The 17,817-nt window shown below is 39.0% G+C and overlaps 1 protein-coding gene across 7 annotated transcripts in view; it reads right to left on the bottom strand.

Annotated features, from left to right (window-relative positions):
- The window catches only part of C7H12orf4 (chromosome 7 C12orf4 homolog), a 96,551-nt gene that overhangs the window by 12,670 nt on the left and 66,064 nt on the right, over positions 1-17,817 (bottom strand). For all 7 annotated transcript variants that reach the window (XM_033952027.1, XM_033952031.1, XM_033952029.1 and 4 more), the window contains one exon: positions 385-452. In XM_033952027.1, coding sequence (XP_033807918.1) covers positions 385-452 — 68 coding nt within the window. The remainder of the gene's footprint in view (positions 1-384; positions 453-17,817) is intronic.

Raw genomic sequence — 17,817 nt, 5'->3', positions numbered from 1 at the left:
TTCTTCACCCAAAGAGTAGTGGACACCTGGAATGCGCTTCCAGAGGGTGTGATAGGACAAAGTACGCTATTGGGTTTCAAGAAGGGATTAGATGATTTCCTGAAGGAAAAGGGGATTGAAGGGTATAGATAGAGAATTACTGTACAGGTCCTGGACCTGATGGGCCACCGCATGAGCAGACTGCTGGGCGCGATGGACCTCTGGTCTGACCCAGCAGAGGCATTTCTTATGTTCTTATGTAAGTTCTCAGGGAAAGAGACTCATGGTCCTGCATTCCCATAATGCTGTGAGATCACCTTGCGCATCTTTTGATAAAGCAACTTAAAAATTTAAAAATTCCAACTTAAGAGCATCCTTGTGAACTTATTGTAAGGCATACATCACCTGGGGCACAAGGAACTGTACAGTGCGAGAAACACCTCCATCCCAGGACGCCATTTCCATCATGAAACCTGTGAGGAGACGAGAAAGGACATACACACTGGTATTAAATTACTTTTATTTAAAACAGCAGAAGCACCTAACTATGATGACATGTTAGAACAGAAATACACTGGTTTACAGCAGAGGGGCCAAGACTGTCCTCCCATGCATATGGCAGGGGGATTGGGAATATGCTGGTGGAATCCCAGGTGAATATAGAACACTATAAGCCAGATAATCCACCGTATAAGAAAATAAATTCTACTGTGAGGGCAAACATGGCTAGGTGACACGCCGTGTGTGTGTGGGGGGGGGGGGGAGGGTTTGGGGGGGAGGGAAGAGATGGACAACAACTCCTAAGGCTTCTTCACTTTGTGGGGTTGGAAATCTGTCTTCCCCAATAAAACGTGGGATCTCTCGGAAAGAGATAATGGTTACTGCAGATGGGCAGACTAGATGGGCCATTTGGCCTTTATCTGCTTTCATGTTTCTAACCTCATCCTCCTAGGTTGATTTCTTTTAAATTTCTGCCTGTTTGTCCTTAATATTGTTACCCCTTTGTTTGCCCAGATGCTGGGAAGGGGCACACACAGTTGTTTTTTATTTGTTAGGACCAAAGCTGGAACGAACTTATCTGCTGGAGGAAGTGAGAGCCAGACACTCCTGTCACTTTTGCAAATAATGTAGACCACACCAGGTTTTAAAGTCCAAACTTCAACTTCACTTCTTCCAACGAATAAGAAGAGACACTCTCTTGAACAGGTTTCTTTAGCAATAGACCAAACTATATACAATATCTCCTAGGGTAAAGATTTTCAGATGTTATAGAATCATCCTTGCTGGATGGATTTGGATCCAATAATCCATATGCACTGGTCAGTTTGTGGGAGATGGACGAAAAGGCAAATTTGACACTCAAGAACAGGTCTTAAATCTCCTCTGGTGTAAAGTCATTTTCTTAAGACCACCCTCCAGGGAGTCCAAGAGCTGTCTTCTAGAAACTTCTAACCCCTGCCCCCACTGAACAGAGAGCCTTGCAGTTTCACAAGAGCCAGCCTGTCTGCACACACTAGGCCTGTTTCCTTGCACAACCTCTCCCTTCCAGATGCAGAAATTCAAACCGAAACTACCCCATATCCAGCAGTGATGATTTTAAACCCCTGTATCTTTTTGTTAATACATTGACTAGCAGAATAGAAAATACATGCACCATCCCCCTAACTCCCATGGTGCTACAATATAAATCAGAGGGGCAGGACCGCAAACACTTCATCACCTAGCTGAACATTTCACACTTCCCAGCATCAGGCGGCCTTACATGGTAGTACCACCAAAGGTCACCTCCTCAAATGCCAAATCCAGAGCCCACGGCTACTCAGGAGATGAGGCCAGGACTATCGAGGGCAAAACCCCACTTTGTCCCAACCTCAGTTAGTTTGACCTTAACTGAGAGGTTGAATGGAAGGAGGGTTTGGGGGGATATTTTAAGCCAAGAGCAAGAATAATAATAATAATTATATTCTTATATACCGCCAGACCAGGATGGTTCTAGGCAGTTCACAACAAATGGAGCTGAAACATACAGTGATAACTACAATACAATAACTACAATACAAACTCTAAGGGTGCCTTTTATCAAGGCGCGCTACGGGGGAGATTAAAACACGATGCTTGTCAAATAGTTGTGTCTTTAACAATTTTCTAAAATCAAATTAAGAAGAAACCTCTAGCATAATTTTTCCAAACCAAGCATTCAGTTTAGCGGCCTGAAAAGAGACAATTCTCTCAAGGAACTTCTTATAACGACAGGATTTAGGAGAAGGATATGTAAACAGATGGGCTGTGCGTGGAGTCTTATTTGAGTGGCTCAAAGAAAAATGAGGAACAAGATAGCCTGGAGACATACCGAAGACTGATTTATAACAAATACATGAAAATTTAAACAAAATTCTAGACTCAATCGGCAACCAATGACGTTTCTGATAAAAAGGAGTAATATACTACCATTTTTTTAAACCAAAAATGAGTCAAACTGCAGTATTTTGAACCACTCTCAATTTTTTGAGAATTTTCTTATAGGCACCTAAATCTTAAATAATAAAATGCTAGCCACGCATGCGCACTTGCCTCGCGTGTTCCCTGATCCCTTTTCTGTCGGGATGTGGCAAGACAAGTGCGCATGCGCGCCCTTCCCTGCTCTCCACCTCACAATACGGCCCTACCGGCCAAAATTTCTAAAGGCAGTACACAGCGCGGCTGCCGGGAGGAGGCCGCGGTGGCTTGAGGCGAAAGGTGGTGCGGAGTGGCGGCTGCCGGCCGCTAGCATCCCTTGCCCTCTCCGTCGCGGCCCAGAAGAGACTTCCTGTGTCCGGGGCTGGCTCCCATGGAGATGTTGTTCAACACAGCGCATCTATGCCGCCGCCGCGGCTACTCTCTCGAACCGCACCAGGCGGGGATCGAGAGAGGAGCCTCGGCATTGACTTTGAATTAAAAAAGGGAAGCGCATTACTGAAAGGGAAGGGCTAAGAAGAAACTGAGCCCCCCCCTCGGTATAGCTGGAGTATTTGTGCCTTTTAAAGCTTGAAGTTGCCACATCACCATTCCTATGCCTGCATCGAGTTTGACTTCCAGTAGCACGTTTTAATTCAGCACACCGGAAAGCGATCAGGTAAGAGTTAATCTGTTCAAGCCTCCTTGCATCAGGCCTGCTAACGGCTGAAAGACCTGCCTACTGTAGAGCACAGACAAGACTTGCAACCAGTGCTGGGCCAGCATGCGGCAGGGGGAGCAGGAAAAGGTGCTGATGGACAGGGGTGGAAAAAAAGGAAAGGAGGCCTACTGTTGGATAGGGGGAGCAGGAAGAGGTGCTGATGGACAGGAGGGAGGTAAAACAAAGGGAGAAAGGCTGCTACTGGATAAGGGGAGCAGTGAAGGGGTGGTGGTGGACACAGGGGAGGTAAAAGGAAGGGAGAATGGACAGGGGAGCACGCAATTGGTGGTGGTGGTGGACAGCTAAAAGAAAGAAAGAAAGAAAGACAGAAATACAGAAAACAGCTGAGACAGAGAGAGAAAGAAATAAAGACAGACAGACACACATATATTCTAGCACCTGTTAATGTAACGGGCTATAAAGCTAGTAAATAATATTACAGTAGTCGAGGATGCTTAAGACAGAAGACTGCACTAACAAGTGAAAAGACACTTCCTCAAAATATTTCTTAATAGTGCGAAGCTTCCAAAGCACCGAGAAACATTTCTTCTCCTTCTCAACCAACAAACATAAGAGAAGCTTACACCCGAAGTTTGTCTCCCCACCGGTTAGAGGATGTAAATTTAAAAGACACCATCAACATCTCCTCTCATATCAAGCAGCATCATGGGGCAAAGACCTGGAAAAACTACTTAGGCATACAAACAACTATGGTGAATTTAGGAAACACCTAAAAACATATCTGTTCTTGAATTACCTAGGTAGCTGATCCGCACAATCCCTCCCACAACAACCGCTCTCATATTCTGTTAGTCACTAACCTCCAACTATTTAAGTTCTACTCAATTGTAGCATTCTTTTTAATCATTGTAATCTGCATAGAACTTCACAGTCCTGCGGTATATAAACTGCTATTATTATTATTATTAAATCAGTATGTTGTTCCAGTGTAAGATATCTATCTAAAGTCACTCCCAATATTTTTATAGACTGTTCTATATTATAGTCTAGTCCGTTCACATGTATTGTTGTTTCTTTGATCTTATCGTTAGGAGTTGCAAGAAAAAGTTTAGCTTTTTTCCGCATTTAATTTCCATTTAAAGGCAATCATCCAGAGTTCAATCTGACTCAGAATGGTCGCTAAAGAATTTTTAAGCTCAGATGACAAGCAGATTAACGGGATGACTATGGTAATGTCATCCGCGTAAATGTACTGTCCCTTTAAAAGTCCATTGAAAAATAATCTCCACCTAACTAGTTATAACTAGCTCACCTGTCATCAGTGGTTACAAATGTGGTAATCTAGCTGTTATCCAATTCCCCTACCTGCATGTTCATATGAAAGGTAGAGGTCACAGAACTATAGGACTAAAACCACCCATTTTTCTGAGAGATAACAACAAAATGTCTGGGAATGCTTTTGAGGACGTAATAGGACAGAGTACGGTACTGGAGTTCAAGAAAGAATTAGACAATTTCCTGCTGGAAAAAGGGATAGAGGGGTATAGAAAGAGGGCTACTGCACAGGTCCTGGACCTGTTGGGCCGCCGCGTGAGCAGACTGCTGGGCACGATGGACCTCAGGTCTGACCCAGTGGAGGCATTGCTTATGTTCTTATGTGTGCAGGGTAGCTCTGAACCAAAATCAGGGATTCCCATCATAGCTGGCACTGCAGTCCTTTCTGACATCCCACTTAACCTTCAGCCTTCTGAGCATGCTGGACACACTTATCGGTCCTTCTCAGAATAACCGGACACACGAGTTCTTATCTGCACTCATTTGTCTTAATGTTACTATAAAATGTGTTTCCTCCCGATACAGAAACTGAGTTTTCATAAACAGACTTACACAGCACTTATTTAAACCTTTGTATTGGATAATCCCTGATCCCCCAAATGCAGATCAACCCTTGTGTATCCGATGAAAAATTTTGCTTCTTGCATGAGTGCGATTCAGTCAAGGTGCCTGGTTCGGGTTTCTATCCCTTCTCTAGCTCTCTATCCCAAAATCGCCATCTGCTCCAAAGTTATACCATCCTGTAATCTTCCCCTCCCACAGCTGTACCAGATCATAACATAACATAACTATTTATTTATATACTGCATAAGCCTTACAGTTCTAAGCAGTTTACAAGGATATAGCAAATAAAATATGTAACATGGAGAATAAAAAAAACTGAAGAATTTTTAGTAACGGGGAGGGTTATTTTAAATTAGGATTGTTTATTTATTTATTTTTTTTAAATTCTTTATTCATTTACATTTCAATTAACAAGTATACAATATGATATCTTATACTATACAAAATCACTTGTACATTCTTAACCATAAATCTTAAATACTTTAAATTACCCCCCATCCTCCCAGCCCTCCCTATATCAATAATATTCATTCATATATGTATTATATCCCTTCTTATTATAAAATTTCAAGTATTTAAAGGTGTCTAATCATTTGAATATTCAATCAATGGCCCCCATATCTTTCTAAACCTATCATAATTCCCATTCTGTAAAGCAAGACCTCTTTCCATCTTATACATATAACATACTGAACTCCACCAAAAGGTATAATTGAGTCTTGTATAGTCTTTCCAATTCCTAGTGATGTGTTGAATGGCAACTCCTGTCAATATTAATAGTAATTTATTGTTAGATATTGAAATTTGACTTTTAAACCTCATTGAAGTACCAAATTAAATTGTATCATATGACAAGGCAACAAAGTTTTCTAATAGCAAATTAATTTGGGGCCAAATTGATTTCCAAAAGGCTTTAATACGAGGACAGAAATAAATTAAATGATCTAAAGTCCCTGGATCCTTATTACAATGCCAGCATCTATTAGACCTAGAAGTATCTACTTTTTGTAAACGAACTGGGGTCCAAAACACTCTATGCAATAAAAACAACCATGTTTGCCTCATAGATGCCGACATTGTAGACTTTAATCTCCAAGACCAAATTTGTGGCCATTGAGATGCAGAAATTTGGTACTTGATCTCAATGCTCCAAATATCCCTCAACCCAGTTTTATTTTTTTTATTCAGATATTCATTAAGTAATTTATACCACTGTGCGGCTTGGTGAGCCAAGAAATCCGCCTGAAAGCAAAGGAATTCTAAACTATATTGATTATTAAGATTCTTCCATTCAGGGAACCCCTCCTGAATAGCTTGCTTCAACTGCAACCATCTAAAATTTTGTGTCTTATTTAAACCATATTTATGTTGCAATTATGAAAAACTAAGCATCGAACCATTTAAAATAATATCATTCAAAGTACGAATACCTCCACTAACCCATTGCTTCCAGCCGAATTGACATCCGCCAATTTTAATCTTGGAGTTCAGCCAAATGGATTGATGTAATGATTTAGAAATTGGAATAGGTGTCAAATTACTAATATAACGTAAAGTTTTCCAGGTATCAACCAATATTTTATTCTCTTTATATCTTCTAGGTATTTTTATACTAATCAAATGCACCAGATGTATAGGAAACAGGAGTCGCCATTCTAAATATAACCAGTCTGGGACATTCTCCATGAGCTCTGGAAGGATCCAATACATACAATGACGTAGAATATAGGCTTGATGATACCTATAAAAATTTGGAAAATTTATCCCTCCCTCCGAAATTGATTTTTGTAAAGATACTAATGCAATTCTTGGTCTTTTACCCAACCAAACAAATTTCGTAAGAATACCATTCAATTTTTTATAGAAGGACCCCTGAAAAAAAACCGGTATCATACTCATTTGATAGCAAACTACAGGCAATATCATCATTTTTATAGTTTGAACACTCCCCCGCCATGATAAATGCAACGGATTCCATTTTTCACGCATTTCTGTTACTTTTTTCAATAAAAGTTTTTCATTCTTCTTTACTGTATCTTCAGTATTGTTTTTAATAAAGATACCTAAATACTTTAAACCTTCATCTTTCCAGCTAAAGGAAAAAGAATCAAATAGTCCCTTGACACAATGAACATTAAGCGGGAGAACTTCAGACTTACTCCAATTAATCTTATATCCTGAAAACTTTCCAAATTTCTCTATCAATTCAAGTAAGCATGGAATGGTGGTCTCTGGATTTCTCAAATAAAGCAGAATATCATCCGCATAAGCAGAGAGTTTATATTCCCAATTCGAATAAGTAATACCCTGTATCTCCCTTGCCTGATTAATAGCAATTAACAGGGGCTCCAAAACAACATCAAAGAGCAATGGAGATAAGGGACAACCCTGTCTAACATCCCTTCACAAGTCAAATCTATCTGATAAACTATTATTAATGTATAATCTTGCACCAGGAGAGCTATACAGTGTCTGAATCATTTGAATAAAACCAGATCCCACCCCAAACCATTCTAATGCTCGATACATAAAATTCCACTCCACTCTATCAAATGCCTTTTCTGCAACTAGAGAGACCAAGAAAGTTGGATCATTCATATGTTTTGTTAAATTTAAAGTATGAAAAGCCAATCTAGTATTATGAGAAGAATGTCTCCTTGCAACAAATCCTGTTTGATGAGTTTCAATAATAAAAGGGAGAGCTTTTGCCAATCTTAAAGCCAATAATTTAGCAATAATTTCCCCATCCACATTTATTAATGAAATAGGCCTGTAGTTTGAAACCAAAGTAGGATCTCTGTTTGGCTTCGGCAAAACAATAACCAACGAATCTGCCATAGTACCTGAAATACAACCTTTAGTCAGTTGATATTGATATAACTTTAACAAATGTAATGTAATGTAATGTAATTTATTTCTTATATACCGCTACATCCATTAGGTTCTAAGCGGTTTGAAGAAAATATACATTAAGATTATAAATGAGAAGTAAGAAGGTACTTAAAAAATTCCCTTACTGTCCCGAAGGCTCACAATCTAACTAAAGTACCTGGAAATTAATAAAGAAGAGAAAATAAAGATGGTTGAAAAAAGAAAAATTCTATGTGAACTTATAGGATGGAAATTAAACTGACAGTGAAGAACTGTATGAAAAATACATATGGAATGCAGTTAGAGAGGGTAGGTTACAATCTATTTATGGTATTTGTTTAATTGGAAGGTGTTAAGGTGGGTAATTTGGGGAAGGTTATCTGAAGGTAGGTGAATCTTCTGGAGGTAAAAGAGGAGGGGTTAAGATATTTGGATGAATTTTTTGAAAAGCAGGGTTTTGATTTCTTTTCTGAATGTTTTGAAGTTGTCTGATATTGTCATAAGGTAAATGTGGTAAAAGGTTAATTTGAAATGATTTATAAAATTCTACTGTATATCCATCACCACCTGGAGCGTATCCAGCTCTAAGAGACCTCAATGCTGTTTCTAATTCTTTTAGAGATATAGATTCTTCTAAACTTCCTTTTATATGCTCAGGAATTTGTGGTCCAGTAATTGAGTTTAAAAATTGTCTACCATCTTGTTCTTTGTTTCTATAAGTCTCTGAAGAATATAATTCCTTATAGAAAGCCAAAAATTGTTATAAAATATGCTCATTTTTAGTATATGATTCTCCTTTGTTATCTTTTATTACAATAATCTTTGTTTTCCTTTTTTTTGCCTTAAGATAATTTGCTAATAATTTTCCAGCCTTGTTTGAATTTCCATAATACTGAGCTTGCTGATAAAACATATCATTCCTAACAAGCTTTGAAGATAATTCATTATATTTGGCTTTAGCTTTTAACAAAATTTGTAATGTACTTTGTTCCCATTTATTAATTAACTTATTTTCTAGAATTTTAATTTCTTTTTCCAAATCATAAAATTGTTTTTTAGTTTATGACCTCTCATTGTTGCTTTAAATGCATCCCATAACACCTCACTATTAATATCACCAGAATCATTAAATTGAAAAAACTCAATCATTTTTGATTTAAACTCTTCAAGAAAATTTAAATCTGCAATCAAAGTATTATCAAATCTCCAAATCGGTTTTACCTCAACTAATTGTAATTCAATCCAAACATCACCATGATCAGATAAAATGATCGGATCTAGGATGGCTTTAGTCACTTTCTGAGCTATTTTATTTGAAACAAATATATAATCAATTCTTGAAAAAGACTTATGAACTTGTGAACAAAAAGAAAATTCCCGATCATGAAAATGAAGAAAACGCCATATATCTATTAAATCACAAGATTGAGCCAAATTATCTAACCCTAATGATTTTATAATTTTACTTGGACTTTTTATCTACAATCGGGTCCATTACAGCATTGAAATCTCCAGCCACTACCAAATTGGAAGCAGCCAGTGGTAATAATAATTGTTGTATACTTTTAAAAAACTCCATTTGATTTGAATTAGGAGCATATAGATTAAACAAATCAAGGGTATTATTTCCCATGCTCATTTTGACATGCACCCACCTTCCCAACGGGTCAGCAGCAACCATCTGAAAATTCGCTAAACATTTCTTACTTATTAATATAGCAACCCCCGCCTTTTTCCCATTTGCTGGAGCAAAAAAACATTTTGAAATCCATCCTCCTTCCAGCTTCCTAGATTCATTAAATGACAGGTGTGTCTCTTGAATGAAATATACATCAGAGTTCTGCTTTTTAAGGAAATCTAACATTTTCTTTTTCTTGATCATATGATTGAGGCCATTTACATTTAATGAAAAAAATTTAACCATCATTCAACTAAAAATCTATTCCAATAATAATATACATTTTTAATTATTATAGAATGATTAGACACCAGCACTATCTTAATTTCTAATAATAAATAGATTAAATATCCATTCCCTTTATTCCCAAAATTCATCATTAAGCATATTATTAAACACCCCCCCATCCCCATCCCTCCCAAACCCTCCCACCAATTGGTAACACTTGTAACGCACATAGGATATGTAACCCCTACACTCCCCCCGGCAACGTTTAAAACATTTCATCTTTATCATAATAATAAAAATATATTTGTTTTTAAAATAGCCTTATCTTAATTCATTTAATTAAAAAATTAAATACTCTTAATAAAGTAAAATTCATAAACCTTTATATTTAATCAATTCTTAACTCAAAAATCAATTAATTACCCTCATATACTATCCTTTACCCCCATTATAATTATATTATCAATCAATCACATTTAATATAATTGCTCCATAACTCATTATTTTAAAAAGAAAAAAAAATAAAATAAACAAATCAATTATACAGTTAATGAAATCACATTTCATAGACATAAATCTTATAAAATCGAGACACCATGCTTCAAATTCTTAAATTCATACTCAATTCCCTCTAATTCATTAAATCCACTGCCTCAATTAATAATATCCAACCAAATCTTAAAAAGAACCCAGTAAACAAACGACACATAACATTTATGACATCCTTCCATCATCATACCATGACCTTCATTCAAAAGAAAAAATACTGAAAAGAACACAAATAAATAAACTCAGACCAGAAATATCCAAGAAAAGCAATAGACTCTCTTTAGACTTAACAAAAGCTCAATAATAATATAACTTTAAAACGGCTAATCCTCTTCATTTCCTCCTTCTTCTATTTCTAAAATAATATACAGTATCTGGAAATCAGTTAATCCTCTTTATATCTTCTTTCTTCTTTTTCTGAAATAACATATCTGGAAATTAATCAATCTTTTTCATTTCTTCTTTCTTTTATTCCTGGAAACACTTCACATAGACATTGGCTCTGAGGTGGCAAGGAAACTTTTCAGTTTTTCTGGATCCTCAAAGTAAAGTGACTTATTTCCAGAGGAAATTCTCATTCTTGCAGGGTAGTATAAGCCATATTTGTATCCTTTCTCTTTTAATTGCGCTCTGAGTTGAAGAAACTGCTGCCTTACAGCCACATTACTTTTTTCAAAATCCGGCAAGAATATCAGCTTAGAGCCTTTGTGGTTTAAATTTTTATCAGCTTTTGCTAAGCTCAATATTTCAAATGCTTGACTCAACCTCAGAAGTTTGAAAATCAGAGGTCTAGGCTTGGAGTTATTTGCTGACCGTTGGAAAGGTCGTTCAAGTTCTAGGGGGTACTTAGTGTTCAGCTGCAGCAGCTTTGGGAGCAAATTCTCCAGGAACTGAACCGGGTTTCCCCCTTCCAAATTTTCTGCCAGACCAAAAATTTTAATGTTCTTTCGGATCTTTTCCAGATAAGCCCCGCCAGTAATGGAAAAAGTGGACACGCTGAAAGTTAAGCCCCGCCACCTTTTGCCAGCGCACGCAACCTTAACCAGTGAAGTTCTCAGCACAACGGCCCCACAACGCGGCGCGATGTGTATAAAGTAAAGTGGGGGGGTTCCCCCCCACGCCCCCCCGTCGGAGCACTCAAAAAAGATTATAAAAAAGAGGATATGAAACTTAACATTATCAAAAAATAGGATAAACTGTCGACCATTTTTTAAGGGCTCCGACGGGGAACGGGGACGTGGGGGGGGAACCCCCCCCACTTTACTTTCTACAGATCGCGCCTCTTTTTTATAATTTTTTTTGGGTGGCGGGGGTTAACTTTTTGGCGGGCTTATCTGGAAAAGATCCGTTCTTTCTTCTGCCACGGTTCTCATAATCCACCAGCCTTTTCTGTAACTCTTTGATGATTTTATTATCTTCCTTAGCTTGAACAGAAGTTAGTTCCATCTGATCCATCCTGGATTCTAAAACTGTCTCTAACTGCCTGTTAATGTTTAAAACTTCTTCTTTTACATCCTGAATGCTTTCTGCATTCTTCTGGATCTTGTTTTGAAATTTTTTTAAGTTCAGCCATTATATCCTTCTTCCCGATTTCTTCTTCCTCAGGAAGTGGGGCTTTTGCCGCCGCCGCCGCCGCCAAATCTTGCTTGAGGCGCTTTGCCGTACCGGATGTCGCAAAAGCCACCTCAATTTTCCCCTGGCGTGTGCTGGTCATCTTCTCACAGCACCCGGACGACAAAAATGTAATTTTTTGGCAAAAATTTATAATATATTTATAATAACCGCTGCCTGGCTATCAGAGCTCCACGATCACACCTCCATCCACTGCACGTGCCAAGGATTATTTATTTTGAGAAAAGAGATGTTTTTAAGGATTTTCTAAAATGCATGTTGAGGAGTAAACTAAATGGCTCCAGTCTGGGTCTCTAGAAGCAGCTTGATAGGCAATGAGTTTGGACACAAATCTTTTGTGGGTAATACCTTTAACAGGTGGAAAGGAAAAAAAAAAAAAAAAAAAAGGGAGGTCTTGTAGTTCGACCTGGTCTGGAGAAGCAAAATTGGTTAGTGAGGTAGGAGGGTAGAAATCCGTTGAGCGCTTTGTAAAAGAGACAGCCACATTTGAAAAGAACTCGGTTTTCCATTTTCAGGCAATGACGTTTGAAATAAGGAGATATGTGGTCAGATTCTTTTAAGTTCAATATTAGCCTGATTTATGGAAGTATCTGCGAAGCCCGGATAAGTAGATAATGTTACAATGATTCAGGGTGCTTAAAACTCACTCACCCAATGCTCCCGCACCAAACCATACTAGGCGTGACTCGCTCATATGCCTGGCATAACCCTGTCTGGTACAAGGAGAGCTGAATATCGCTATAATGCCACCGTTCACCTGCCAGTTTACTCCAAAATACTCATCACATTGCAATACTTGATAACACACATCACCCAAAAAGCTCAAGGTGAGCTACATTAAAAAATAGTCAAATACATAAAGTAAAATAGCAATAAAAAGAACCTCTTTTTTATTTTGCAGATGTCAAAGGAGGACATACAAAGTGTGATCAAAAGATACGGTGAATGCTGCTGCTGAGCACCATCCAATGGAAAGGCAAGATCTTCAATACGGGAAGTGGTGCATCAAACCTTAGTAACAGTGTGTGACAAATTTCAACTTGTTCGGTGCAGTCAGTCGGTTGTGAGCTATGGTTCAGAGAAAATGTGTTTTAAAGTGTCGTAAATTATGGATCACGAACACCACATTAATGTGAAATTTTGTGCCGGCAGAAGGTAGTGGGCATTCCTCCTGCCAGGGATGTTGGGGGGGGGGGGGTGTGCCGGCAGGAGAGATTGGGCATCCCTTCTGCCGGGGGTTGTTTTGAGGTTTGCAGCAGCAGGGAGTGGGCATCCCTCCTGCCGCGGACAGTGTGGGTGTTCGGGGGTAGTGGCATCCCTCCTGCCGGCTGACTTGCGGTGGAGTTTGGGGGTTCCTTGCCACTGCCGCTCAGCTGATCGCAGCAGGGAGATTCCCTTGCTGCGACCAGCTCACGGCGCCTGTGACATGGACGTCAGTTAGAGAATCGGGTTAGGCGATAGGACGCCCGTGTGCGATTCTCAAAAGCCGCTTAGGTGGCTGCTGAGACCGGACATCCTATACAGAATCAGATCCAAAATGTTAAAATTAATTTATGGTGATGTTGCAGTGACCATGAAGATGGTTTGCAAGTGGTTTGAGTGATTTCGTAATGGTTGTGAATTGGTTGAAGACGAGGAGAGATCTGGACGTCCTTTAACATCAACAACCAAGAGAACAAGGGGGCACTCGGAAAAATTGAAAGGGGACAGGTTTAGAACCAATGCTAGGAAATGTTTTTTCACTCAGAGGGTGGTGGACGCCTGGAATGCGCTACCGGAGGATGTGATAGGACAGAGTACATTAAGGGGATTCAAAGACGGATTGGACAAGTTCCTGAAGGATACGGGGATTGAGGGATATAGACAGAGGTAGAGATAGGATTAGGATAGAGGTAGAGATATGATCATGAAAGGGCATACAGAGAAGAAAAATGGGAATTAAAGGGATATAGGATACGGGGATTGAGGGATATAGACAGAGGTAGAGATAGGATTAGGATAGAGGTAGAGATATGATCATGAAAGGGCATACAGAGAAGAAAAATGGGAATTAAAGGGATATAGGATACGGGGATTGAGGGATATAGACAGAGGTAGAGATAGGATTAGGATAGAGGTAGAGATAGGATCATGAAAGGGCATACAGAGAAGAAAAATGGGAATTAAAGGGATATAGGATACGGGGATTGAGGGATATAGACAGAGGTAGAGATAGGATTAGGATAGAGGTAGAGATAGGATCATGAAAGGGCATACAGAGAAGAAAAATGGGAATTAAAGGGATATAGGATACGGGGATTGAGGGATATAGACAGAGGTAGAGATAGGATTAGGATAGAGGTAGAGATAGGATCATGAAAGGGCATACAGAGAAGAAAAATGGGAATTAAAGGGATATAGGATATGGGGATTGAGGGATATAGACAGAGGTAGAGATAGGATCATGAAAGGGCATACAGAGAAGAAAAATGGGAATTAAAGGGATATAGGATACGGGGATTGAGGGATATAGACAGAGGTAGAGATAGGATTAGGATAGAGGTAGAGATAGGATCATGAAAGGGCATACAGAGAAGAAAAATGGGAATTAAAGGGATATAGGATACGGGGATTGAGGGATATAGACAGAGGTAGAGATAGGATTAGGATAGAGGTAGAGATAGGATCATGAAAGGGCATACAGAGAAGAAAAATGGGAATTAAAGGGATATAGGATACGGGGATTGAGGGATATAGACAGAGGTAGAGATAGGATCATGAAAGGGCATACAGAGAAGAAAAATGGGAATTAAAGGGATATAGGATACGGGGATTGAGGGATATAGACAGAGGTAGAGATAGGATTAGGATAGAGGTAGAGATAGGATCATGAAAGGGCATACAGAGAAGAAAAATGGGAATTAAAGGGATATAGGATACGGGGATTGAGGGATATAGACAGAAGTAGAGATAGGATTAGGATAGAGGTAGAGATAGGATCATGAAAGGGCATACAGAGAAGAAAAATGGGAATTAAAGGGATATAGGATACGGGGATTGAGGGATATAGACAGAGGTAGAGATAGGATTAGGATAGAGGTAGAGATAGGATCATGAAAGGGCATACAGAGAAGAAAAATGGGAATTAAAGGGATATAGGATACGGGGATTGAGGGATATAGACAGAGGTAGAGATAGGATTAGGATAGAGGTAGAGATAGGATCATGAAAGGGCATACAGAGAAGAAAAATGGGAATTAAAGGGATATAGGATACGGGGATTGAGGGATATAGACAGAGGTAGAGATAGGATTAGGATAGAGGTAGAGATAGGATCATGAAAGGGCATACAGAGAAGAAAAATGGGAATTAAAGGGATATAGGATACGGGGATTGAGGGATATAGACAGAGGTAGAGATAGGATTAGGATAGAGGTAGAGATAGGATCATGAAAGGGCATACAGAGAAGAAAAATGGGAATTAAAGGGATATAGGATACGGGGATTGAGGGATATAGACAGAGGTAGAGATAGGATTAGGATAGAGGTAGAGATAGGATCATGAAAGGGCATACAGAGAAGAAAAATGGGAATTAAAGGGATATAGGATATGGGGATTGAGGGATATAGACAGAGGTAGAGATAGGATCATGAAAGGGCATACAGAGAAGAAAAATGGGAATTAAAGGGATATAGGATACGGGGATTGAGGGATATAGACAGAGGTAGAGATAGGATTAGGATAGAGGTAGAGATAGGATCATGAAAGGGCATACAGAGAAGAAAAATGGGAATTAAAGGGATATAGGATACGGGGATTGAGGGATATAGATAGAGGTAGAGATAGGATTAGGATAGAGGTAGAGATAGGATCATGAAAGGGCATACAGAGAAGAAAAATGGGAATTAAAGGGATATAGGATACGGGGATTGAGGGATATAGACAGAGGTAGAGATAGGATCATGAAAGGGCATACAGAGAAGAAAAATGGGAATTAAAGGGATATAGGATACGGGGATTGAGGGATATAGACAGAGGTAGAGATAGGATTAGGATAGAGGTAGAGATAGGATCATGAAAGGGCATACAGAGAAGAAAAATGGGAATTAAAGGGATATAGGATACGGGGATTGAGGGATATAGACAGAAGTAGAGATAGGATTAGGATAGAGGTAGAGATAGGATCATGAAAGGGCATACAGAGAAGAAAAATGGGAATTAAAGGGATATAGGATACGGGGATTGAGGGATATAGACAGAGGTAGAGATAGGATTAGGATAGAGGTAGAGATAGGATCATGAAAGGGCATACAGAGAAGAAAAATGGGAATTAAAGGGATATAGGATACGGGGATTGAGGGATATAGACAGAGGTAGAGATAGGATTAGGATAGAGGTAGAGATAGGATCATGAAAGGGCATACAGAGAAGAAAAATGGGAAATAAAGGGATATAGGATACGGGGATTGAGGGATATAGACAGAGGTAGAGATAGGATTAGGATAGAGGTAGAGATAGGATCATGAAAGGGCATACAGAGAAGAAAAATGGGAATTAAAGGGATATAGGATACGGGGATTGAGGGATATAGATAGAGGTAGAGATAGGATTAGGATAGAGGTAGAGATAGGATCATGAAAGGGCATACAGAGAAGAAAAATGGGAATTAAAGGGATATAGGATACGGGGATTGAGGGATATAGACAGAGGTAGAGATAGGATTAGGATAGAGGTAGAGATAGGATCATGAAAGGGCATACAGAGAAGAAAAATGGGAATTAAAGGGATATAGGATACGGGGATTGAGGGATATAGACAGAGGTAGAGATAGGATCATGAAAGGGCATACAGAGAAGAAAAATGGGAATTAAAGGGATATAGGATACGGGGATTGAGGGATATAGACAGAGGTAGAGATATGATTAGGATAGAGGTAGAGATAGGATCATGAAAGGGCATACAGAGAAGAAAAATGGGAATTAAAGGGATATAGGATACGGGGATTGAGGGATATAGACAGAGGTAGAGATAGGATCATGAAAGGGCATACAGAGAAGAAAAATGGGAATTAAAGGGATATAGGATACGGGGATTGAGGGATATAGACAGAGGTAGAGATAGGATTAGGATAGAGGTAGAGATAGGATCATGAAAGGGCATACAGAGAAGAAAAATGGGAATTAAAGGGATATAGGATACGGGGATTGAGGGATATAGACAGAGGTAGAGATAGGATTAGGATAGAGGTAGAGATAGGATCATGAAAGGGCATACAGAGAAGAAAAATGGGAATTAAAGGGATATAGGATACGGGGATTGAGGGATATAGACAGAGGTAGAGATAGGATTAGGATAGAGGTAGAGATAGGATCATGAAAGGGCATACAGAGAAGAAAAATAGGAATTAAAGGGATATAGGATACGGGGATTGAGGGATATAGACAGAGGTAGAGATAGGATTAGGATAGAGGTAGAGATAGGATCATGAAAGGGCATACAGAGAAGAAAAATGGGAATTAAAGGGATATAGGATACGGGGATTGAGGGATATAGACAGAGGTAGAGATAGGATTAGGATAGAGGTAGAGATAGGATCATGAAAGGGCATACAGAGAAGAAAAATGGGAATTAAAGGGATATAGGATACGGGGATTGAGGGATATAGACAGAGGTAGAGATAGGATTAGGATAGAGGTAGAGATAGGATCATGAAAGGGCATACAGAGAAGAAAAATGGGAATTAAAGGGATATAGGATACGGGGATTGAGGGATATAGACAGAGGTAGAGATAGGATTAGGATAGAGGTAGAGATAGGATCATGAAAGGGCATACAGAGAAGAAAAATGGGAATTAAAGGGATATAGGATACGGGGATTGAGGGATA

The sequence above is a fragment of the Geotrypetes seraphini genome, chromosome 7 (assembly GCF_902459505.1).
Source record: "Geotrypetes seraphini chromosome 7, aGeoSer1.1, whole genome shotgun sequence".
Taxonomy (NCBI): Eukaryota; Metazoa; Chordata; class Amphibia; order Gymnophiona; family Dermophiidae; genus Geotrypetes; species Geotrypetes seraphini.
This window is presented reverse-complemented; position numbering and strand designations above follow the sequence as displayed.